General features: G+C 31.5%; 1 protein-coding gene and 1 long non-coding RNA gene across 3 annotated transcripts; both read right to left on the reverse strand.

Annotated features, from left to right (window-relative positions):
• Positions 1–8,877: 8,877 nt before the first annotated feature.
• On the reverse strand, positions 8,878–9,515 carry LOC136064830 (uncharacterized). The gene is made up of 2 exons (XR_010626475.1): positions 9,279–9,515; positions 8,878–9,117 (listed from the first exon to the last, which is right to left on the reverse strand). It is a non-coding gene; the product is annotated as an uncharacterized LOC136064830 (long non-coding RNA).
• Positions 9,516–9,547: 32 nt separating this feature from the next.
• On the reverse strand, positions 9,548–19,872 carry LOC112034160 (laccase-15). Of its 2 annotated transcripts, XM_065767121.1 has the most exons (10): positions 19,522–19,872; positions 19,307–19,417; positions 18,962–19,210; positions 17,890–18,041; positions 13,089–13,333; positions 12,008–12,133; positions 11,292–11,892; positions 10,825–11,183; positions 9,944–10,155; positions 9,548–9,782 (listed from the first exon to the last, which is right to left on the reverse strand). In XM_065767121.1, the coding sequence occupies exons 3-9, from the start codon at positions 19,052–19,054 to the stop codon at positions 9,950–9,952; spliced, it is 1,782 nt and encodes a 593-aa protein (XP_065623193.1). In that variant the 5' UTR covers positions 19,055–19,210; positions 19,307–19,417; positions 19,522–19,872; the 3' UTR covers positions 9,548–9,782; positions 9,944–9,949. The 2 variants fall into 2 exon arrangements, with proteins under 2 accessions (XP_065623193.1, XP_065623192.1); XM_065767120.1 differs by lacking the exon at positions 19,307–19,417.
• Between the last annotated feature and the right edge of the window lie 6,864 nt (positions 19,873–26,736).

Consider the following 26,736-nt stretch of genomic DNA (forward strand, 5'->3'; position numbering starts at 1 on the left):
CACAAGAGAGAGATGATTGAGAAAAAGAAGAGAAGAAGAATAAGAAGAGCAGAGAGAGAGAGAGAGTAAAAGGGATTTTACACACAAAAAAAGTGTTGGAGAGAGAGAGAGAGGTACAAGAAGTTGGTGAAAGACATGATTTGTCTATGTTATAGATAATAATTGACTGCTATCACTTTCATAACATGAACTATCACTTTTTCTTCATCACTCATAATCAGTTACATAAGATAGTTGTGGCAAAAAATGTGTCAAATTTGTGGTACTAAATTTTTTAAAGGACTAGATAGAGGATGAGAGAATAGGGGGTCTTGATGCATTTGGGGGATTAAGGCGAAAATTGATTATCTTGTTTTATATGCAAAATTATTATTATTAACAAGAACCACGTAAATTTATTTTATTTTCTAAACACAAAATTTGACTAAACTTTTTACATTTGTTAATGTGGTAGATCGATGGTAGTAAGTAAAAGAGTGATGTTAGTGGTGGACCTAGATGAAAACTATAAAGTTTGCTAACTCAACTATTGTGAATTTTTTTTTTTTTGTTGAGAAGTGCAATATTCACAATATTTTTCAAACAAATTTTAAGTGTTAAGTTGCTTCTTGTTTTCTATTTGAACCCACCACTAAAATTATTTTTTTACTATCAATAAAGCCTTATAACAACCTGCTAAGGCTATTATCTAGGTTTGTTGTAAAGCGTTGTGAAAAATGTTGTAGAAGTAACATTTTTTTTTGTTTGCTTTCATTTGATATCATATAAGTTCTTTAAAGATTTTTTTTAATACCATTAATAGGAAATCAAGAAACAATATTAGAGTCATACACAAATATGGTGTTATTTATTTTTATTTTTTTTCACTCAGGTTCTCTTCTAAAATCCCTTAATCATGCATATATCACTCTTATCCCTTAAGTGTCTTCCCTGAGGATGTTACACATTATGTCATATTAGTCTATGCAATGTGGTGTATAAAGTCATATCCAGGATACTTGTCGATAGACTAAAACCGTTTATGGACAACTCAAAACCCCCTTCCAAAATGCTTTCATCAAAGGGAGGAATATTACAATAATATTCTTATTGTGCATGAGATCTTTGATTCTCTATGCAAAAAAAGGGAAGGAAAATTTTTTTTGGTGCCTTAAAATTAAATATGAGCAAATGATATGATAGAGTTGATTAGAATTTCTTAAAACCTGTTCTTTTATCCATGAGATTTAGTCCAAAATGGGTGAATTAGATTATGGAATGTGTTACAACTGTGTCCTACACTTTAGTCATTAATAGTAGCACTTCTAAATCCTTTATACCTTCTAGAGGACTTAGATAAGGAGATCCTTATCCTCTTACCTTTTCCTCTAGTGTGCAAACATCCTATCACTTTCACTATTGAAAGCTGAGAACCTCAAGAAAATTAAGGGTGTCCAAATTGGGAGAAATGGGTGTTCTTTCACCCACCTTCTATTTGCTGATGACTCACTCTTATTTTTTCAAAATGATAGGCACTCTTTGTCCAATTTGCAGAAGTTGCGGATTGGTATTGCTCAATTTCAGGACAAAGTATTAATTTTTCAAAATCTGATCTCTATTGTTCCCCTAATATGCCTAGAGAGGACCAAGATATTCTTGCCCAAACCCCTCCAGTTAATCTAGTCCAAACTCCAAGCAAATACCTTGGTTTAAATTTCAGGCTTAGGGGGAAAGAGTGGTTGATTTTCATGTCCTGGTAGATAGGCTCCAATCCAAACTACAGGGTTGGAAAGCAAAACTGCTATCCCAAGCAGGCAGAACAACCCTCATCCCTTTGCCCTGATCAGTGAAACTATGACTTCCCCAGGAAACCTGGAATTTGATTTGGAAGAAACTCCCTGTGAAAATCATTACCTTTGTGTGGAAGATTCTACATGACAGTCTCCCATTGAAACTATTCTTGAAAAATAGGGGAATGCCAACTCCGAGTATCTGTCCCTTATGTGAGAAGAGGATGAATCTATATCTCTTCTCCTTCTTTATTGCCCGTTTGCCAGAGCTGTGTGGCATGGATCCCCTTTGGCTGTCCATACTTCTGACTTAATGATTTAACTTTTGAATGTTGGATTGGGACTATTTTCCAACGATTCAAACAGCTTGACCAAGAGATGATGTTCCACATTAAATCTTTATCATCCTCTTGTGGACAATATGGAATCACAGAAATAAAGTGGTTCATGAAGGTATAAACCCCAACCCAATGAAAGTTATTCCAACAGCTCAGTGTTTGACTGCAGGTACCAAGATGCTTTCTCCAAAAACCAAGATCCTGACAGAGCCAAAGATCATCAAGCTCTGAGTTGTGGTAATGGGAGTAACTGGCAGCTAATCATTAAAGTTGCTGGAGCCAGAAGAAAAATGCCTAACAGAGGTGGATATGCTTATGAAGCTACCACTCTGCAAGGAAACATCATATTCACTGGTGGAGCAAGTTGTGCAGCTATATCAGTTCATGGTGCTATTCAAGAAGTTATTGTGGAGGCGTTACTTAAAGCTACAAGTCTTGGCTATAAATAGATCCTTATACTTATCGATTGCAGAGATTGATCCAAGTTTCTAATGGAGAAACTTTTCCCACCTGGAAGGAGAAAATCATGCTCACAGATCTACACTATCTCTCTCAGAATGGACTGATCTATCAATCTATTTGTGTTCCAAAGATGATAAAACACACTATTGACAATTAAATAATTAATAATGTCTTTTATTATGACAAGAAACATAATTACTGATGAGTATAACTTTCCATGAATTAGAAGGCGCCAAACATTCCATGGAATTTCAAAACTGTGTTTTTTTTTTTTTTTGATAAGAGAAAGCCCAAACGTACCATAAAAATTATCAATAAAAAATAGTATTTCCCAAACTCCTCCTTTTTCATAACATGTCTATTTAACATACACGTTTACTAATATAATTGCATAAAACAACACTATGTATATAACGTTCATTTATTAAAATGTTATAATGCAATATAAGCTTTTCAAAATGTGTCATGACTGACCAAAAGCTTATAAGCAATTCATGTACCTGAAAGCAGAAGAAGCGAGAGCTTGAACCTGAAGGAGCTCAAACATGGGTTCTTGTAACACCAAAACAAAAAATAAAACTTACTAGTTATTACTCTTAGTTCACAAATCTAAAGGAAAATCAAACATAAAACTCCCAACCTTAAAAGCATATGTAACTCAAGAAATTCCTAGCCCATCTAAATTAAGGTGGTTCCAATAACAAAAATTACATACATCAGATGCACTACTTCAAAGAGTATACATTTAACAAAGCTATATCACACACATTATTCATGAATCATGAAATATTAAAAGCATAGATAGCGAGGCTTATGCCTTTACTTCACATAGTAAACATCAAACCCAAGGCATAATAAACTTCAATCAAGTAGTTTGCATATGTAAAAATGCGGACATAAAATTACAACTCCAACCAATCAACATAATTCCATATAGTACTGATATTTTCAAGCCCTCTTTAAGCTGATCTCTTGATTGTCTGCAGATCAGTACTTTTATAAAATTCATCTGATGTGTTTACAGTTATTAACATATTGTTAAATTTTTACAGAGATGTACTAATTTATGTCTAAATTTTACGACAAAAATTCCAGCTCAAAATCAATTCTTTACAAATGATTAGAATATATGTATTTTGCCAAACTTAAAATTGTTATGACAGATTTAAGGTTTGAAATAAAAAATCAATACTATTTTAGTACTCAGCCAAATGACGTGAAACTTGATTGAAATTAAAGCCTCAGATGTTGGTCTAACCATCTTAGGCTTTCAGACTCAACTAATAGAATTTACTATTAGATTTTTAATTACTAACTGCACCAAAGCTCTCCTGTAGCCAACACTACAGATTATTCTTGAAAATTTCGCAATGTAGGATCAAATGGTCTTATTGGAATATGAAATTTTAAACCCACTTACTAGATAATATGATTTGTTAATCCTAAACAATCCATTTTATATCAATGCGATTAAAGTACTTAGAAGTTTAGGCAGTTGCACTGTGTAGCAAATGAGCAAAGAACAGAGTTTATTTTCTTTCAAAGGGAGCTCCAGACATCTATAATTAGATATTAAAATACATCCGAAATGATGATGTCATGGTATTAATCCCCTAGTGCCCTATGCTCGACCAAAATTCATCCCACTACCACATACATAGCGATAGCAAGAGAGCTAAGAAATCAACTTTATACTTTATATGCGACTTTTCTGGGATCGAGACCCATTTTATACAATTTATTTTCTATCATAACCCATGTGAATATGGATCTTGTTAGGTCATTTCCCATGAGCATATTTTTGAAAATTTTCAAAATTTCCAGGTTTTTGTTCAGCCAAATTGCCCTTATAATTAGCCAAGTCACATTTGTCCTCTGGCTGGTTGATTCCTCAATCCGGTTATGGACAATTAAGTATTCTAAAGACATATCACGCTTCTTATGTTTCAGATAATTTTTGTATTCTTTCTATGAGGGTGGCAGGTTTTCAATTAAAGCTTGGAATGCATCATTAATGACCATTCATTCAGAAAAAATTTCAAGAAAAATATCCTAATACTCATGGACTTTTTCCGTGATGTGTTTGTCATCACCCATCTTATAATCTAAAAATATACCAACCACATATTTCTTAGTTCCAGCATCTTCAATTGAATATTTCTTTTTTAAAGCTTCCCAAATTTCTTTTGCAAACTTATAAAATCAATAAATATCAAATAAAGAGTTTGACTAATATTGCAAAATATGACCATAACATTTGCGTTATCTTTCTCATAAACCAAAGCAGATGCAAAACATGCAAGCTCAGCCATATTAGTAGGGACACAATCATCAAACAAAACATAATTTACACAGATTGCTTCCAAATATAGGTTAGAGTAGAATTTCTATTTTGTAAAAAAATAAATAAATAAATAATCTGCCCATGGTCATTTCTTTTATTAGGGGATTTGTTTCAGTTAGGTTTCCACGTGCTGGCTGACTTATTATGTGGTGGGCTTGGATTTAATCCAAACACATAGTTGGGATTTTGGTCAAAGAAGAAAGTAGAAGGCGAGCGATGGGAAGAAGAAAAGCAAAACGGTTTGTTTTACTAAACTCTTCAAAGCTTCTAAAGGACAAGTTTAGCATAATATTTTTTTGGGTAAACAACCTGTGGTTCAACTAATCAAAAGACGATGCTAAATGCACCATATCAGTCTAGTCAAAATGGCTGGATAATTTAATAGTATTTGATTTAGAATAAATACTAAAATCATGACTTGAAGTCATTATATCAATTTAAAATTTTTTAACTGAGTTAGAAAAAAATTTACACACAAGTTTATGTGTTACCGGGTGTGTGTAATAAACAGTCTTTTTTTTAGCAATAAACGCTATCTATTGATTTAAGAGAAATGTTATGTTCACATTATTTTCACAATAAATCTTAAGTAGTAAGTTATTATAGGTTGTTATTGGTGGGGCAAAAAAGTAATTTCAGTGGTAGGTTTAAATTAAAACTAATAATAACTAACCAGTTATAATTTGTTGTGAAAGTGTTGTGAAAATATTATGAATGTAACACTTTTCTTTATTTGTTGGCTCAGGCTTAACACAATGATATATGACAAAATCTACTATTTAGTTTTTGTAATTTATTAATTTTGGTAATCTTTTTAATGTAATTTTCATTATTTTATATTTAGGCTATTTCTTTTCTTAATTTTAGGTCCTTTTAATGGTTTTTTTTTTTTTTTTTTAANTCCAAATACATGGCATACTTAAAGACCACCTCTTATAGTGATTTCCATCAAAAGGCTCAAGTTTTGACATATCCGGAACAACAGATATTTTGTTAATTATTAGGAGCAGATATAGCTTCTTAAGATTCTTGAAAAAAACGTTTGATTGCATAAATTAATTAGCTAAAGTGTAAACCAGATACAATGAGAAATAGAAATTTATCAATCTATTGAGCCTAGGCATGGAACTGAATCCGTTGTCTTTAAAAAACGATTTTGCCCCCACTATTATGTGGTGCAATGGCTCAAATAGTCATTTTCTATATACAACGGCAACTTTGTTAACGTGTACTCACAAACAAAGTTTAAACTTGTCACAAGATGCCCAATCAGAATTTTTACAATACAATATATACGGCTTTTCTGTCCAAAAAAAAAAATTACAATATAAGAACCCACGTGTGTAGACTCTAGAGTAGGAAAAAGCTAGATTTACGCAATTGGGTGGCTTGATTTGCAATCTGCTCCCTATGGAAATAACCCCAATTTAAAAAACAGTAGTTTTTCTGAATGTTTGAAACTCTTTAAATTTTTCAAGAGAGAACAGAGTGAGTAAGGAAAGAAATAAAATGGAAGCTTAAGGAGACCTTGCTAACAGAGGAGGAATTTGTGAGATTTCATTTCTTTGATATTAGAGCTGTCTAAGGTTATCATCGCATGTTCTTAGTGTGATGGTTACTCCACAAGTATAAGTGCTTGTGGGTATAGGAGGGAAGGATCGGATTTCAAGTCTTTAGAAGGGAGCTTCACACACATATACACTTAAATTAGGTTAGAGTAGAATTTCTATTTTGTAAAAAAATAAATAAATAAATAACTGCCCATGGTCATTTCTTTTATTAGGGGATTTGTTTCAGTTAGGTTTCCACGTGCTGGCTGACTTATTATGTGGTGGGCTTGGATTTAATCCAAACACATAGTTGGGATTTTGGTCAAAGAAGAAAGTAGAAGGCGAGCGATGGGAAGAAGAAAAGCAAAACGGTTTGTTTTACTAAACTCTTCAAAGCTTCTAAAGGACAAGTTTAGCATAATATTTTTTTGGGTAAACAACCTGTGGTTCAACTAATCATTTTTTTTTTTTTTTTTAAGTCAAATTAGGTTCCTATTATGATAAGATACTAATTAGAATTTATTTTAGGATATATTTTTTGTCTGTCAAATTTTTAGGAAGTCTTTAAATAGGCTTCCAAGTCAATAAACGTTGTTTTTTTATTTTTAACAATTTAGATTCAATTTGATGAAAATTCATACTTTTGACTCTCTATTTTTTTGGTAGATTTCAAACCCTTTCCCATTTTGGATTCCAGACCCTTCCATGTTCACATCCAAACACCCCAAACATGTGAGCATGAGCAACCAATGGCTCGACGGATAATAATGTTCAAACACTAAAAACTGTGGACCAAAAAAAAAAAAAGGTGCTTGATAATGATGTTTTATTATGGGTGTTTGGGTTAAAATTCTCAAATTAGGATGTTTAAAACATGTGTTATGAAAACTTGTCAATACCAGTTTTTAGTTTACAAGTAATGTTGTTGGATGGTCTTTTTGTAAATAAGTTGAAAATCATGGAGCCCATTGACAATACCAAACTCTCTCTACCTTCTTTTTTATTTTTATTTCCTCTTCTCCCTCCTTAAATAAAATAGCATTCTTTTATTATAAAATTATCTCTTAAAAAAAAAAAAATACACATACACATATCAAGCACACAATTATATTTTTTCACATTTTGAAATATGTTATTTGAAACATTGTAGAAAACACTTTTTTTTTAGAAAGGCATAATGAGTACTTTAAACATGTATTATTATAACACTTTTTAAATCACAGTTTTCACATCATTTTGAATACTAATACTTGAACATTGCTACCAGACGGGCCCTAAGCATGTAGAAATGTGAATATCCAAGAATAGGAGCACACATAAGCATTCAAGCTTGTGAACATATTGATTCATGAATGTAAAGGCCATTAATGCAACATAGTATAATTGAGCTTGTTACAGTGGAAAGCTGCTCATAAATCATGAAAGAAGAAGTACAAAATGAAAATTTCATCACAGGTCGACATGTGGTCTAGTGTGTATAGTTGAAGTCACCAATAGCAGTATGGGTATGGGCTAGGCCCCTAATTGCGAGAGTAATCCTTAGATTATTGTCGTTAACACAAAAGATAGTGAAATTGAAGTCATTTGAAGTATGCTACAAAAGTAGTATATGACGAAAGGCACAACTACTGTGAGGTGACAAAAATGTGTACACAAATTAGCTAGGTTCACACATTGTTGTTGATCTTTATGTATCATAAATGAGGGTGGGTTTTTGACATGTGGCAAAATCATAGGGAATATAATGCATGTTGATCGATGATTATACCATAAGTGGGTTTTTGACATGTGGCAAAATCATAGGGAATATAATGCATGTTGATCGATGATTATACCATAATATGGTGCATCCTCACACATGCAATAACCCCACTTGGTGAATGGATTTACTTCACAAATGCAATATGTTTTTTGGTAGAGAGAAACCAATTGTTGGGTAAGGTTACAAATCTTTGGGTTGATGCATATGTTCATACAAATGGGTCTATTCCTAAGGGGTGCAAGTTTGACTATAAATACCAAGACCCTCATTTTCATTTAGGCATAATTTCATTCTCTTTGTAGATAAAAAAAGATTGTAGTTTGTGATCACCTCCTTAACGAGAATGCCATGCACGTTTAGGACCAACAATTTTAAGGTTCCATTTCATGAATTGACAGTGTGACAAAATCATGCTTTTATTATAAAAGAGAGGTGAAGACTTAAAATAGTACAATTCCTAAAATTTTTTAGGGGATTATATATATATATACACACACACGTGTGAAGATTATTTATTTATTTATTTATTTTTTAATTTCAACATGTAGGTAAGAAGGATTCAAATCCATATTCTCCACATAAGAAGAACTAAGTAATTACAAACAGCTATTGGGGTTGAAAGAACTCTTTTACTATCATTACAAAATATAAGTTGAATTAATTCTTGAAATAAACTCTTTTACTTTGTTTTCATTACTTAACAATACTTAAGGTCTATTTAGATATCGCATATTTTGCTAAGAACTAAAAACTTATTGCTAAAAACATTGTAGCAAAATAAGTTTTAAAGCAGAAAACACTGTATAACACTTATTGTTGCGATTTTCCTTGGGTGGTTGGTCCGTGAACAATGCCGTGGGACCCGGGCTCCAAAACGCAAAACGCAAATAATCTGTTGGCAAATGCACGCTTAGTTGAATTAATAAATGTCCAATATATTAGACTATCTCTACAAAGAGAAATTCTACCTATAGAGAAATATGTTACTTTATTGTGAAATCATATATTTTTAAATAAAGTAAAGTCTAACCGAATAGTTTATTCAAATAATACCTGACATTATTTTCTTTCATACGCCTCCCTGACTTCATGAGAATCATCGAAGTCCTTGGGCCAAGCGAGGGAAGGTGGTGGTCTACATGGAGGCATATAAGTTGGGGGTGGGCGGATACTTGTCTCAGGTGTGCCACCATTTTTCACTATCATTACAGTGTTCATGCCCCAATCAAGATGTCGTTCAAAATGACAATGCCAAAACCATACACCTATTACAAATCATCCCATGTATGTAAGACTCAAGCAAAAAAAAAAAAAAAAAGAGCTGAAAACGTAAACGCGCAACACCCAACGCGCTAGCCAAACGATTTCTTAAGGTCTATTTAGATATTGCATATTTTGCTAAGAACTAAAAACTTATTGCTAAAAATATTATAGCAAAATAAGTTTTAAAGCTGAAAACACTGTCAGTATAACACTTATTGTTGCGATTTTCCTTGGGTGGTTGGTCCGTGAACAATGCCGTGGGACCCGGGCTCCAAAACGCAAAACGCAAATAATCTGTTGACAAATGCACGCTTAGTTGAATTAATAAATGTCCAATATATTAGACTATCTCTACAAAGAGAAATTCTACCTATAGAGAAATATGTTACTTTATTGTGAAATCATATATTTTTAAATAAAGTAAAGTCTAACCGAATAGTTTATTCAAATAATACCTGACATTATTTTCTTTCATACGCCTCCCTGACTTCATGAGAATCATCGAAGTCCTTGGGCCAAGCGAGGGAAGGTGGTGGTCTACATGGAGGCATATAAGTTGGGGGTGGGCGGATACTTGTCTCAGGTGTGCCACCATTTTTCACTATCATTACAGTGTTCATGCCCCAATCAAGATGTCGTTCAAAATGACAATGCCAAAACCATACACCTATTACAAATCATCCCATGTATGTAAGACTCAAGCAAGGAAAAATCAAGGTTAATCTTTAAGGATCAAAGCATGAACTAAAACATGTTTATCATTCAAAAATAAGAAATATACTAAAAATCAAAATTAAATTAATACATGAAATTTCAACCTTCATCTATTGAACATTAAAAATATATAATCAAGATAAAAACTAAACAAATTAATTATTTCTTAACATATTTCAACGCAATCATTTATCAAAATGAAACTTGATGTTCTTTTATTACAAAGCCTAATTGAGTTTTCCATTATTTTAAAATGAAATTGAAGTCATATTCTCCTTCTTTTTTCCCTATTCAGTTAAGTGTAAGTAAGAGAATTCAACTCCGAACCCCATCAGATGAGACGTGTTTCCTAGTGTAAGTAAGGGAATTCAACCTCTGGATTTAAATTCCACATGAGAGGAAGGACTTATGACCATTGACATTCTCTTTATTGTTGTATTGCCTTTATCACTTTATTTTACTATTGTGTATATACTATAATTTCTAATAATATATACAAAGTAAAATTGTGCGATTTTGGTAAATGTTTGTGCCAAATTTGGCCTAGGTGAGAACCAAACACAAGATCAAGAGTTAGAGCAGCTAGGCGGAGTTCTAGTACAAGCCTAACTGTAAATCTTACCAGGATTATTTGCTTTGAATCTGATGGTAACCCATCCATCCTTTGGCACTTCAACACTATTCACTTCAGGTGGATCAACCAAGTTAAAGTTTTTGGGGTCTGTCTCATTATTAAAATTTCCAAAACCTGATCCAACCACATAAAAGCTATACCCATGCATGTGCATTGGATGATTTTGTGGTATTTTCAATACCGCAGTCCCTTGAAAAGTTATCTCCACCTCTTCATTGTAGTCTAAAATCTTAACCCTGGTCCCTTGAGTTGGTATTGTAGTGTTTAATGGCAACTCGTCCGCAGTGAAGTTAAAGAAAGATTCTGGCCAATTTGGAAAATCTGGGGTGTAAATGCCAGTCAAGTTCCTGCTTCACATTTAGAAACTGTGTTATGATCAATAATAAGTATTTACAAAATAGAAAAAATAAAAATAAATGATAATCCTCAAAGGGGAAAAGTAAAAATGGGAATACCTATAATAGGCAAGCAACACATCAGTGGTGGGGTTCACAAAACTCATGTTGCTTAAGCTACTTGCTATCATATTTCCATCTATACCCGCACAAGATGCATTTGGACAGGGAAGATAGTTCATAGAAATTGTGATAAACATTTTTGTAGTTATATTTAATGGGACATTTACTGGGTATTCTTTGCTTGCTAAGCTCCGTAGGCGACCAATAAATTTATATGCGGCATTATTGTCCGTATAGGCAGGAAGGTTGCTAGGAAAGAGTGGAACATCTGGGGCAGTATAGTTGCCACTATACATAAGAATTGCTGTAGCATTTGTGTCATCAAACCCGTTAAAAAACGACTGGTCAGTGTCATATTGTCTAGCGACAGCGTAGTAGTGGCCCAAAGGTTGATTTGCTGTTAGTAAGAGATTCATGGTTTGTCCCGGGCTTATCACTATAAAATCGTTGTTTAAGGGTTTTACATAGCTACCATCCACTCCAACAACTGTGATATTATGTTTAGCAATTCCAAAGAAGAGGTCAGCATTCATAGCAGCATTGATTACTCGGACAAGATATGTCTTCCCATAATCAACCACCCAACGATGAGTTGAATCTGTATCATATGAGTAACAACAATCAAAACAAATTTTTGGGTCTTTTCCGATCCTTGTTAGAAAAATTTTACACATACTTATTTGAAATGATAATGCTTCTTATTTTTTACTAACCTTTTGAGCATGGTAAGAAATCTCCCGGTTGGCCATTGATCACATAAGAATCTGATTCGGGTGCGGATGCACCAGTTTTAAGGTCCTCCAGTACCAACGCGTTAATGTTTCCAACATACCAAGATCCTGCGTATACAATATAATTAAGTGGATTAAGAAGTGTTTTTTTTTTAAACTAAAAAAAAAAAAAAAAATCCATTTCCTAAGGTGAGGATAGATCCATTAACAACAACAAAATATATGTACACACACATTCATAGTATATGATTGAATAAAATATTATTTTGGTCCCTAAATTTTACAAAAAATTTGTTTTTTTTCCTAAACTTTAAAAAATTCTTTTTTCATTATTAAACTTTGTAAATATTTTTTTTAATAGTTTTTTAAACAAAAATAGGAATGAGAAAATAACATTTTTCAATAGTTTAGGGATAATTTTTTTTTTTTTTTAATTTTAAGGATAAAAAGGAAAGCATTTTCAATAGTTTAAGGACAAAAGCCGGGCGTTTTAAAATTTATGAACCAAAATATATAGTAATTTACCCTGTAAGATTCTATTATATTAGTTAATCGTTAGACATTGTCTAAACATCAAGATGTCGAAGGTTTTAGAATACACCTAGGGGTTGAGGGGGAGGTGAGGGGTTCAAGTAGTGACCCGAAGATTTCTAGCCATTTATAAAAATAAAATAAAAAGATTAAAAACAAAGGAAAAGATGCTCTCGAAGGTTAAGAATAGCGCTGTAACACCCACGAAGAATAAAAATAAAAATCAAATAAAATATAAGGGTTGGTAGAAGATTCATATGTGAGCTACAATATTAATTATATGAGTGATGTCGTTGGTAAAATATTGAAGTCACACATTGGGTAGTAGTGAGAAGAACAAGTGATTAATATAACATTATTGGACATAAACATAATTTCTTATACTTTTAGATTAAGGTGGTTACCAAGCATGCTGTAATAAACCCTCACATAAAGGCTCCCTAAGATTTTAAGATGGTTTTCTATTAAGTTGTAAAATAGAAAAGAATTCATATTGCTTGCAAGATAAATGATCCATAAAAACTTGACATACCTAGTATGAAAATTTCTTCACCATCAGTCTTCGGGTATGGAGTTGTTGTTCCTTCTATGGGATAAATAACTATGGCACCATGGACACTTGATCGCGTCCAGTTACTATGAGCATGCCACCAAAGAGTTCCTTCCTCAGTAGAGAAAATGACTTCATATGTGAAGTTTGTTCCTGGTTCTATTGGACATTGTGTGATATACTCAGGACCATCAGACCATGGGTTTCTTGGTTGTTTTACTCCATGCCTGCAAATAGCTTCAATTTATCATTATTGAATCTTCTTGAGCATTTATTATTATCATTGTTATTGTTGTTGTTGTTTTTTAGCCTCTTCCTCTTCTTGGTTGATTATCTAAAGAAATTTCTAGTTAAAAAATTCAAGGGCAAAACAAAAAACATAAGGTGAATTAGATGCCTTGCGTAGGTACCTTAGACATGATTTTCTACTAGAAAAAGAAACATGTTGGTTTTGGGATGGAAATAACCTTTTCTAACCCAAAAATCTTTAAAAATATTGTACATACCAAAACCGACTAAAAGTTAGGAATTAAATTTCACGCTCATCCAATTTAAACTGAAAAATCTCAAACCCATCCCAAACCCCTTCATTTATCCAACAACAAGGCATGCACGAGTCGAATCAAGTAGATTAACAGAAAAATGAACATCTAAAATAATATTTATCCAAATTAAGTATTAGTAAATAATTTAGCATATTACATTAAACAATATGCTAAGAGAGAATAAGTCTCTCACACACACACACATATATTATATTTAAAGCCAAAATTAAGAGAAAATCCAATTAGAATTTTAATTGGACTCAAATTTTCAACCACATGTACTATCTAAATATGTTAATTTTTGTGCCAAGTAAGTTATTCAATTCAAAAAACGAAAAACTTTTTTATCATGTTAACGGATGTCCTTAAGACAATTGTTAGCAAATCATATTAGAAAAATTTTAACACCATTTTCATGGAAAATATAAAAAGCTATCAGAAAAAGTAATTGCTTTATCATTTTCCTATAAAATTTTTTAAAAAAAATAGTTCCTAAATCAATGCCCTTAATGCATATGGGTTGGATCTAGTTTTCTTCAACAATAAAGTTCCTAATGAGCATTGTCTTTTTTTTTTCTTCCATGTAAAGGTCGGGTCTTAGTGCAATAACAAGTTTCTTTCACAAAATAACAAGTCAATATGGTGTAAATCTTCACCTTCACCTTCACCCGGACTACCAATGGAACCACTACATCCAACTTACCAATTGTTTCGTGACCATTGCTGCCACCTGCTCTCTTCACTTAGACCTTTCCACCAAACCCCTCTCTAATTCTACAACCAAATATGTTTTATTAGTTGAGGTTTGAGTTTCATTTGAGACCGACATTTAGAGAGAGTTTAAAAGGCGGCCTGCATGTATCAAGAGTTTCTAAAATATTGTAGAATGGTTTTCAGAGTGCAAGGGGTTTCAAGGTTGCTCCAACTTCTAAGAGCATTAGCATTAGTATGGGTAAAATCTTGCAAAATAGAAAAAGTTGCTAATTTTATACATTTTGAGCAAAAAAACACCCACATCAGTGGGTGTAAAATTGTGCATTTATTGCTTCAATAACCGTGCATATATGCACAGGTATTATAGCTCTTTTATTTATTATTTTATATATTTTCTCTCTCTTATCTCTTGCCTTGTTAGACTCTCTCTCACCCACTCTTCAATGCCAAGAAGAAGAAGAAGAAGCAGCCGACCAACAACCCAGCACTGCTAACCATCACCACTGCAGCCCAGTACCGCCAACCACCACCACAACAACATGGACACACCACAAAATCATCAAAATTGTTCTAAATCTAGATCCAAGTTCATCAAACTCATATACAAATTCATATAAATAATCAAACTGAAATTGAAAAAAGAAGAAGGAGAAGAAGAAGAAAGAAAGAAGAAGATGCTGAAGAAGAGGAAAGAAAAACCCAAACCGAAATTTTGCTTTCTCCCCCCAAAATCACTGCCCTTAATCAAACCGAACCCAAAATCATCATCTATAATAAAAGTATCAAACTCAAATTGTAAAAGAAGAAGAGGAAACAAAAAGATTCTCAAAAAAAAAAAAAAAAAAAAAAAAAAAAAAAAAGAAGAAGAAGAAGAAGAAGAAGAAAGAAGGAGAAGAAGAGAGGTGGAGATAGAGATAAGGACAAGAAGAAGAAGAAGGGAGTGTATTCAGACTCTCAGAGAAAAAAGGAGTAAGTGTTAGGTGGGGGTGAGTGGGAAATAATAAAAAAAAGTAAGGAAAAATATTATATTAATAAAAAAGTATGCATAATAAATAAACTGGTGTGGGTACTTTGTAAAAGTGATGGTGTAAAAAAAAAAAAAGTAAGTTTTTGTGTGTAAAATAGACAGAATCTTTGAGACATACTGATGTGGTTGCTCTAAGATACCATGCAACACTTGTATGGTTAAAATTTAATTCTTTACAACTAAGGTAGAATCCTTAGGTGGCCACAGCCACAAGTATGAATTCACTTTAATCTTTATTTTTTATTTAAGTAATAAATATATTATACAACATAACATCATAATACATGAAAACTATAATTTTTTTTTTTTTTTTAAGGAAATGAAAACTATTATAAAACTATAATATATAAATGAAAAATAATGCAACGTGATTTTTTTGGCTAAGAAAAATAATTGATCATTATAAAAAAAATGAAATGTAATAGATCACTTGATTAGATTTTTTTTTATCCATTGAGATTTAAATGATTTTTTCATCCATTATAATATTTTAGACTATTTTACATAATGTGAATATAACTAAAATATATGGAGAATTTTTTTTAATTCTTATTATTTTATTTGGCCTCTCAAAAGCAAATTCCTGACTTCGCAACTGGATTTGTGTTGTAATAAAACAAGTTGTGTAGGTGCTTTTTAGAAGCTTCTTTATTTTTTTTTAATAGGAAAGTAAAAAAAGTAGCTTTTGATACTGAATATTATCTTTTTTTTTTTTTTAATATGCTTAATTGAGTTTAGATTATATTTAAATTCTCAATTAGAACTTTTTTTTCAAAAATTCTAGGACCATGTAAAATATCACAACTTTTGCTACAACTGTTTACATGGCAAATTATGAGTAGTAAAAAAAAAATAATGAGTCTATGTGAAAGTGAACAGAATAATTGTGACAAAAGTTGTAATTTTTATGTGATATTAGAATTACTCGTCTTTCTTTCTTTCTTTTTCTTTATTTTTTTGTGCTAAACTTCTCAATTAGAATCTTGTTGGTTTTATTTTTTAAAACAATCTTGTTGGTTGCTAAACTTCTCAATGATCATAATTATATATTTAATAGTTCCTTATAAAAACACAATCATAAAGATTACTTAATATTTCAATAGCCTATCTTAATAATATGCACTAATCTTTTTCTTTTAAAAAATAAAAAAAAATATTTAATAACTACTATAATTATCAAAATAAATATCTAATCTTTCACACACCCCCAAAAAAAAAAAAAAAACTGTTAAAAAATAAAAAAAATATTTAATAACTACTATAATTATCAAAATAAATATCTAATCTTTCACACACCCCAAAAAAAAAAAAAAAAACAAAACTGTTAATAACTATAATTATCAGAATTATCAAATTTCATATTCTATACAAATGAGTGTTTTTAGACTGTGTTTGTTTGGGTTAGCTAGTTGAAAGGGGTGTGGGCCCCTTTCATTTAAAACTCTGCCAGTCTCTCCTATTTTAATTTTTAATTTCAATAAATGACCACAAAAAATCCAAGGGTTAAGAAAAACCCCACGTCATCACTCTGGCCACAATATATGGTAGATAGTGGCATTTTGGACTGAAGCGGTAGTATGATTCACGGTTGAGAGCGTTGAGACTAGATCGACAAGGAGTTCCTCCGGCGAGTTGAATAAATACGGGTGGGTCTGGCGCTGTGTGCGATTGATGGGTCGCTTCACTTGTGCCTTTTTGTATTTTCAAACGGTGCAAGGTTGCATAAAATTAGACATGTTAGAGTCATATTTTCTGTCAGGTGCAGTTCCATTTAGAGCTTAGAAGGTTAAAAAACCCCCTGCACTGAAACTAATATATATATATATATATATGTTTTACTTTTCTTTTTGTTTTGACCCTTAAAATAAAAATTTGAAACTCTAGATTTTTTTTAAAACCCTGTTGAAATAAGTTTAAATATGATTCTCTTAATAATATCTTAGTCTTTTTAAACAAAAAATAAAAATAAAAATTCGTTAATCTTAAACCTTAGAAAAAAAACTCATTTAGATCTTAATAAATTTGAAATAAAATCAATCAAATAGGAGATCAATTGATAAATGATTGCTTGGCTGTGTATATTAAAAAAAATGTAACTTGTAAGATTAATAATAAAGATATCATGCAATAATTTTAAAATATGAAACATTGTAATTAAAAAGCACTTGTAAAAGCATAACCCCAATAGATAAAATGAAACATCTTCAAATAAGTTTGTTGATTGAGATTATATTATGTGTTTATGAAGTGGAAATTTCTCATTCATTATAAATAAAGAAAAATGTATATCAACGGGCAGATTTATTAGATTAGTTTATAACATCTTAATTAAAAATAAAAAATATATATATTAAAAAAAAAAAGAAGAAGAAGAAAGAAGAAGATTGGCAAACAATTAACTGGACTATATAAGCGCAACAGGTATTTATAGATAAAGCAAAATGCTAGTCATAACAAAATTAAATCTTGGATATTAGCCAGGAGAGAGAGAGAGTACCAATGAATAGTGACACCATAATATCCTTCATTATGAACATTAACAAATACAGTATCTCCTTTATGAACACGGATTACTGGTCCTGGAAAACTGTCATTTACAACCAGCATGCTTTTTGTGCTGCACAGCCTCGTAAAATTTTTCTCCCTCAGCTACAAGAGGAAAAAGGAAGAAAGAAAACCAAAATAATAATAAATATTATAAACCCATACTTTATTTAATATCTTAATCGCTAGTTAAAATGCTATTTCATTAATAATAATAATAATAATAGATTTATTATTATTATTTCAGTTTTTTTGGGTATAGAGGCAAAATTATCAACTTTTAGTATTGTTTAAAAAATAAAAACATTAAAGTTTGAATTTTAAAATGAAGCTCAGGTGGGTTGTGAGGCAGATTACACACAAAACTAAAAAGCAAGTTTGAAAAGAAGCAAAAGAGATAAGAGACGCAATGATGGAACGCACATTTCCGTACGGTCTTGCGTTTGCTAAAAAATGTGCGTAAGACGCACATTTTAGTATTGTTTAAAAAATAAAAACATTAAAGTTTGAATTTTAAAATGAAGCTCGGTGGGTTGTGAGGCAGATTACACACAAAACTAAAAAGCAAGTTTGAAAAGAAGCAAAAGAGATAGGAGACGCAATGATGGAACGCACATTTCCGTGTGGTCTTGCGTTTTGCTAAAAAAATACTGCGTCTTATGTATTATTTATGAAACTTATAAGAATTTTTTTAGTTAAAAAATTTTAAAATTAAGTCTTACAGTATTAATATATTTAAAAATTATTTTATTATAATATTTTTAATTTTTAATTTTCAACTATAAACAGTTTAAAATGCTAAGAACACACAAAATTTTACAATTATTATCACAATTTACCACATAAAGAGCTGTGAATGGTAAGGTTAAATGATAAGTTCATATCTTCATCATTTACAACTCGCCACATAATAAGTTTAATTAGCCTCTAAGTACAGTTATTAATTAAATGAAACAAAAAAGGCAAGAATTATATCATGAAATAGAAAGTTTAAACACAAAAGCAGTGGATTGTTGGACACTTACAACAAAGTCGTAATAATGAACTCTACTTTCAGCCATGCGAAACAGAAATATACTCAAACAAGCAAGCCATAGGAGTTTTGAGAGCAGACCCATCTTGTTCAACCCAAATCTATTTTAGATAAATTTGTTTAACGATTCTTATCTTTACATAACATTGATTAGATCATCATTTGAAACACATTTCCATGGACTGAATTGTTAGCTGGGAGTTCTTTCGTTCGTTGAAGAGGATGACTTCTTGTTAACAGCCTGAAAACACAAAGAAACAAAAAGCTGAGCCTGCATTTCTTACTTAGTAGTTAATAATACCATTATATAATCCTTATTTTTATGACTTTATGAGACCTTGGTGCAGAACTGTTGCTTGGGAGTTAAACAATAAATGTCCAAACCCATCCGAAGACCCGACCCACCCAAAGAAACTGACCGGATCCGATCCGACAACGGCCTACCCGACTAATAAAAAAAAAAAAAATCTTAAAAACTAAACAAATCTGTAATCTGTACACCTAAATACCTCAAAAAGGAAAAAATGAAAAGAAAAGAAACGAACAACGTACCTATACAGCTAACAAAAAGAAATTCGTAGCGAGAACTGGAAAAGATGCTTTGGTACTGATAGAAAGACGCGGAGAAGTGATTCTGTGGTAAACTCATAAAAGTGAAGATGAAGATGTAGGTGTGTTGAAATTCAAAAGCGGGTAGGGCATAAATAGAGGAGACGGAAGACGACGTGTCTTATCATTGACTAGATCATCATTAGAAACACATTTCCATGGACTCAATTGTTAGCTGGGAGTTCTTTCGTTAGTTGGAGAGGATGACTTCTCATTAACAGCCTGAAAACACAAAGAAATATAGTTGGAGAGGATGACTTCTTGTTAACAGCGTGAAAACACAAAAAGAAACAAAAAGCCGGGCCAGACTTAAAGGGGAGGATTTGTAGCTGAACACTTGTTGCTTGGGAGTTGGTGTATCTAATAAAAGTTGTGAGGAGGGGAGGATATGTTTAAATGACGCTAATAACTAATGTTGAAAATTAAAAATATTGTAATAAAATAATTTTTAAATATGTAAATAGTATTGTAAAATTTAATTTTAAAAATAAAAATTTGTTAAAATTAGTATTTGCAAGTTTGGTAAACAGTGCATGGGATAGCACAAATGCAAATGCGTTTGTATTCAAACCCACGCTGAGTATCTAATATAATATTAGATCATCCTTTTTGTTAATTGGGTTATGTTAACGAATATCTTTAAGGTATTAGTTAACAATTTATTTTTTAAAAAGTTGACACAACTTTTATGGAAAATGAAAAAAATTATCAAAATATTAATTGTATTTTTTTTTCTTTTTCTTTTCTTTTTCTTTTCCCATAAAAGTAGATGATATAATAAGTATAAGTGTATAACACCACTATTGCAATAACTAACTAGTAAACTACCACATTACCGCACACTTTTAGTGTGATGATTACTATACAAGTATAGGTGTTTTTGGAGTGTGAGGAGCAAGGGTTAAAATTCAAGTCTACAGGAGGAAATTTCACACACATATACACTTAAATTAGGTTAGAGTAGAATTTCCATCTTAAAAAAAAAAAAAAAAAAAAAAAAAAAAAAAAAAATTTATATCTTTAAAAAAAAAATAAAAAAAAAAGTAAACTACCGATATCAATTTTTTCAAAAAAAAAAAAAACCACTACCAAATTTAAATCTAACATTAAAATATTATTAAAATAGGGGGGCTTAGAAAGCTTAAAGCCGTAGTACGTACTGTAGTAGCAGTGGTGGTACTGTAAAGTCTACAATACACTAATATAATATCAACAAAGATAAAAACTAAATATAATAATTAATAAATATATCAATTTATGTGTTCTGTGGTGATACACGAGGTTGGCCTTTTTTACTAAGCATAACTACTTTACATCTTTACCCAACCGAGAAAGATTTCAATAAAATTCGCTACAAATGTCCTAGGGTATTGGTTTTGTTTTTGAATAGCCCTAGGTATCGGTTAATAATCAATTTAAAGAAATTTTTTATGAAAAAAAAAATTAATGTTTTGACAGTTTTTTTCATTTCTCATAAAAGTTGTGTCAAAACTTTTCTAAAATATATTGTTAATCAATGCCCTAAGGGGCATGACACAACATTTAAAACAAAACACTAACTAAAAAACGCTAATTATGAATGCCCTAGGATATTGATTTTTTTTTTTTTTTTTTTTGAATAGCCCTAAGGTATTGGTTAATAACCCATTTAAAGAAATTTTTTATGGAAAAAGAAAAAAACAATTAATGTTTTGACAGTTTTTTTCATTTCTCATAAAAGTGGTGTCAAAACTTTTCTAAAATGTATTGTTAATCAATGCCCTAAGGGGCATGACCCAACATTTAAAACATAACACTAACTAAAAAACACTAATTATGGTTGCATATAGTATTATATATTGCCATATACATTAGCTTTTATAATTGTGAAATAGTTAAAAAAAAAAAAAAAAAATTCTTTTTTAAGTACATATCCTCTCTTACAAATCTTATTCAAATTATTGAATTGTACTCGTCTTCAGCAAATAAAATGAAGATTAATGGTTGAGTTCACTATGTCCTTAAGCTTGGCATAAAACTCATCAAATGACTCATCCTCCTCCATCTTAATCTCTTTGAAGCTTGTAGTAAGTTTATGAAGTTTCGAATCCTTGACAGCCTTAGTTCCTTCATAGGTTGTCTGGAGGATGGTGCATGCTTCCTTAGTAGTTTCAAAAGAGGATATCTTCTTGAACTCCTCATTCGTGACCACACTGAATAATGCATTTTTTTTTTTTTTTTTTTTAAATTTTTGAATAGCCCTACGGTATCGGTTAATAATCAATTTAAAGAAATTTTTTATGAAAAAAAAATTAATGTTTTGACAATTTTTTTTCATTTCCCATAAAAGTTGTGTCAAAACTTTTCTAAAATATATTGTTAATTAATGCCCTAAGGGGCATGACCCAACATTTAAAACATAACACTAACTAAAAAACGCTAATTATGAATGCCCTAGGATATTGGTTTTTTTTTTTTTTTGAATAGTCCTAAGGTATTGGTTAATAACCCATTTAAAGAAATTTTTTATAGAAAAAGAAAAAAACAATTAATGTTTTGACAGTTTTTTTCATTTCTCATAAAAGTGGTGTAAAAAATTTTCTAAAATGTATTGTTAATCAATGTCCTAAGGGGCATGACCCAACATTTAAAACATAACACTAACTAAAAAATGCTAATTATGGTTGCATATAGTATTATATATTGCCATATACATTAGCTTTTATAATTGTGAAATAGTTAAAAAAAAAAATTCTTTTTTAAGTAAATATCCTCTCTTACAAATCTTATTCAAATTATTGAATTGTACTCGTCTTCAGCAAATAAAATGATTAAGACTCTTATTATCAAAAAAGAAAAAGAAATTGTAAAAGGATTAAGAAAAATAATAATTAAAAAATATATTTTATTAATCTTAAATCCAAATCCAAATCTAAATCTAAATCCAAATTTAGATATCCAAACAATTTTATTTCAAATGATGAATTTCAAATCCTTCATTATTTAAAAAGACCCAAACAAAGAATTTTAAAATCAAGGGATTTCAAATCAAGGTATTTTAAATAAATGGATTTCAAATCCAAATCTAAATATTGCCATCTAAACACAACCTAAAGGAATTCAAATTGCTTTTCCCCCACCCTAACTTGGTTTGCAGGGTTTTGCACATAAGGTAGCTCTCATAGCCTAGTAGGATGCGTAGGCCAAAAACTGTCAAATAAAATGCATCCCAAGCTGAAATATTAGCAAATCTTATTTACCAAAATGAAACAGTAAGCTCAAAAAAACAACATACAAGCAGCCTAGCAGCCCCAGGTAGCCAAAGTAGCCAAAGCAACCAACAAAACATATGCCTCCTTATGCACAACCCTTTTTTTTTAATGTACGATCTTTAAAACTTCACTCTAAGTTCAACTATAATTAACAATCTTCCAGCAAACAAGTAAATCAATAAAAAGTTGCATCCAAACCAAACATGAAGATATTTTCTTTTCGTTTGTATGTAAGCAATCCAAATTTAGAGAGAACATGTGTGAAGATTTCTTTCTTTGCATGCCCAAATTAATAACTTGAACTATTTCTTTACATGCGACTTTTTTTTTTAAGTTCAAATTTTAAAAAAAAAATAAAAATTTATTGGCCATTGTTAATTTTATACTTTTAGATGTCACACGGAAAGTCATTAGATTTTTAGGCTGAAAAGATTATCTTTTTATTTTACTGTTTACAATTTAGTTATTATGTGTAATACTAAAGTTGTTAGGGTTTTATTGGTAAGTGCCACAAGGTCATATTATATACTTTGAAGCCTGTTATTATGGATTCAAATCAATTAGTATGGAACATTTTCTTTTCTAATTGAAATCCCTAAATATATTAAAAAGTAAAAAAGTGATTCAGTTGTTATCGAATAAAAGCCATAGCTAGTTACTCTGTTGCTAGTTACATGTGCCTGAAGAGCATATCTTCTGAAACAAGTACTATTACCTCTATAAAAACATTTCTTTCATTTTTGTCCACAAGATCTAGTTTCGTCGGGGTCATAGTTTACGGTTGTCAATTTTATCTCTACTACAAATCAAACATTAAAGTTCCACGAATTCAACTGGTTCAATTCTTCTTATTTGTATGATACTAATAGGATTGTAAGATTTAGGTGTAGAAATATAAGTAGAAATAAGTTTTTTACTTTTTTTGAGAAAAAATAAGTAGTAATAAGTAATAACCCCTTTCTCCATCGAAAGAAATTAAATTATTAAGGATATGTATGACATAAAATTTACCATATATGTCCAATATAGAGAAATTTGATAATGTAAGTAGTTAGTCAAATCCAACCATTCTTTCTTGCATAGTGAAGAAGAACAATGGGTTTATCTTCTCATCATATCAAACCCAAAATCTAGGTGGTGACTGATAAAAGTTACTCTAATCAATCTTTCTTGCATAGTGAAGAAGAACAATGGGTTTATGTTCTCATTATATCAAACCCAAAATCTAGGTGGTGACTGATAAAAGTTACTCTAATCAACCTCTCTTGCACATTAAAAAGAATTAGTTTGGGTGGCACATACAAGGCACGTGCTGACCCTAAAGTGAGAAATTTAAGACAAAGAAAGTGAAACAATGATTTTTGGTTCACAAAAATTGACTAAACCAAAAAAATTTTAGAGACATAACAAAATATCATAATATTTTTACAATAATTTTATTTTTAGTTGTGATGGTTTTTGGTCTGATAGTTTATTATTTTATGTTGACCTATAAAAAACTTACACCTTAGTAGTAGTTGTGAAAAATATTGTGACAACAACAAAATGTCACAACATTTTCACAATATCTTTATTTTCAGTTGTGGTGGGTCTCAATATAATAATTGTTGTAGGGATAAGGGCCCAAAATTATATATATATTGGGTATTGGGTCTTATCTGAGGACGAGGGAATGTCCGAGAAGGGGGAAATAATTGTGAGGGGTTCAAATTTCTAAAGTCTCATAAGTAAGAAGCGAATGGAAGGTAGTCCGAGGAGGAACTCCTCCTCGGAAATGGTAAACGCAGCTCAAATCTGTATTTCAAATGATCAAGGCAAACTTCCAGGAGACTCCAGTGATAATGACGTGCAACATACATATACAAGAGCGATGGGAACTCAAAACATATTTAAAGAAAAGCTGCTACCACCACGTTAGATGCACTGCAGCTACTTTTCTGGCCGCATTTATGTGGAGAAGACCCTTAAACAGTGCAGTCTTAGCTACCGCGACTCACAGAAAGCCAAAGAGGGTGACTAATGAGACAGACACTCAAGTAAGGGCTCAAATAATCAACAAGTGTAGGATTAAGATGGTTCGAAGGGAGTTATATAATGAGAGAGACTCTCCATGAGAGAGGGATAGGAGAAATAGAGAGAGAATATTGTAACAATCAAAGTTGCACTTATAATCAATTTTATTGATTCATAATAAAAATTGGCTTTCTCGGATAGGGAATTCATTCAGTCCTATGTGCTTTATTTTTGCTTAATCATCTTCTAAACTCATACTAGCGGTTGTTAAGTTCATTAGGCCTTAGTTCTTTAACCCACTCTCTGCAAATTTATTGTATTGGGCTCATTGGGCCGAGATCCCACACATCTTGGGCCTAAATTGAAAAACGTGTCCATACAATTGTTTTTAATTTTATTTTAACTTATAAAGAACTTACACTTCAACAATTATGAAAATATTGTTACAACAACAAATTAAATGTTACATTTTCACAATACCTTTCTTTTATGTTGTGGTAGGTCCTGGTATGGTATTTTATTATTTTATTTTGATTTGTGAGAAACTAATAACTCAACAGTTGTGAAAATATTGTGATAATAACAAAACCACCATCCACTCTCTTTCTTCATCCTCAAGAAAGAAAGAAAAAAAGAAAAGAAAAAACTGAAATTCACAACAACAATGCCGATGTATATTTGCACAAGTACTATAGCTAAAATGCATTTTGCACAATAAATGCATAAGTCACTGTGGGTGACTTTTGGGGTTAATGGAAAAATTGGCTCTTATACCATTTTTCATGAGCTTATACGAATGCTCTAAAACACTTAAGTTGTTCACAAGTTTCTTCCACCTAATTGTTAAAATACTATGTATTGGGGACGTTTTTGCGACAAGGGCTGAAAACGTGAAAATGGCCCAAATCTCCCCTTGGGTTCTTTAGAAGTGTTTATTTGTGGAGAATCAAGCTCAAAATTCACAATGTATAGAAAACAAAGGCTAATGTTGCTTTGACAATAGAGAATCAAATTGCTAATAACAAAAGTGCAGAAAAAGCATAAAAACATAACATGTCTGAAACTTCGACCCACAGTCATCGAGAAGAGCAAATTGAGAGAGGTTGTGAGGAAGAGAGGGAAGCTTCCCCTGTACCCATATTTCCACCCCTAAGTTTTAGATTTATGAGAATGTTTCCTGGCTCAGTGGGTTTTGGCTCTCAAGTTTCAGCTTTATAGGGAAAACGTGGTTCAACAGGTCTGAAACTCCGACCCACAGTCACCGAGAAGAGGAAAATGAGAGAGGTTGTGAGGAAGAGATGGAATGTTCCCCTATACCCATATTTCCACCCCTAAGGTTCAGAATCGTGAGAATGTTGACTAGCTGAATGGGTTTTTGCTCTGAAATTTTAGGTATGTGGGTAGAATGTGGTTGATCCTTTTTTGAGCTAAAGAGAGAGTTTTATATAGAGTTTGGGGTGTTGCTAATGACTGGTTTTTAAGTAGTGGAAGAGACTTTTATCCCCTATGATACTAATTTGGTGTTTTGGCTTGGGTTGCTTTTGTTTAGGGAAGAGTTTAGCATGCTTTTAGTATGATTTTGGAAATAAAGTGGCTGACTCCATTAGCTATTGTTTCCTTGTCATTGTAGGATTTTGATAGTTGCATTTGGTGGCTACAATAGGCTAGCTAATTAGTTTAGGGTCAACTATGTTTTGTAGTGGAAAATAGGGTTGGGCTGAAAATTAGGGGCGCAGTCACCCAAAGCATGAAAGCTCTTTTGAGGTGGAAATTTTGGGTATAAGACCTCCTCCATGAGCTTGAGGTGCTACCGGTGTCCCTTGCTCACTTGGTAGCACGCATGGGTTGGGCTCATGCAAAAGGTTTGAAAGGAACTGACTTATACCCTCCAAAC

The sequence above is a fragment of the Quercus suber genome, unplaced genomic scaffold (assembly GCF_002906115.3).
Source record: "Quercus suber isolate HL8 unplaced genomic scaffold, Cork oak 2.0 scaffold_773, whole genome shotgun sequence".
NCBI lineage: Eukaryota > Viridiplantae > Streptophyta > Magnoliopsida > Fagales > Fagaceae > Quercus > Quercus suber.

Coding starts and splice junctions, on each gene's coding strand:
- LOC112034160 (XM_065767120.1), bottom strand. CDS start 19,054: ATGGGTCTGCTCTCAAAACTCCTATGGCTTGCTTGTTTGAGTATATTT. Junction 18,042..18,961: donor TTCATTATTACGACTTTGTT/GTAAGTGTCCAA, acceptor TTCCTCTTGTAG/CTGAGGGAGAAAAATTTTAC. Junction 12,134..13,088: donor TGAAGAAATTTTCATACTAG/GTATGTCAAGTT, acceptor TTGTATACGCAG/GATCTTGGTATGTTGGAAAC.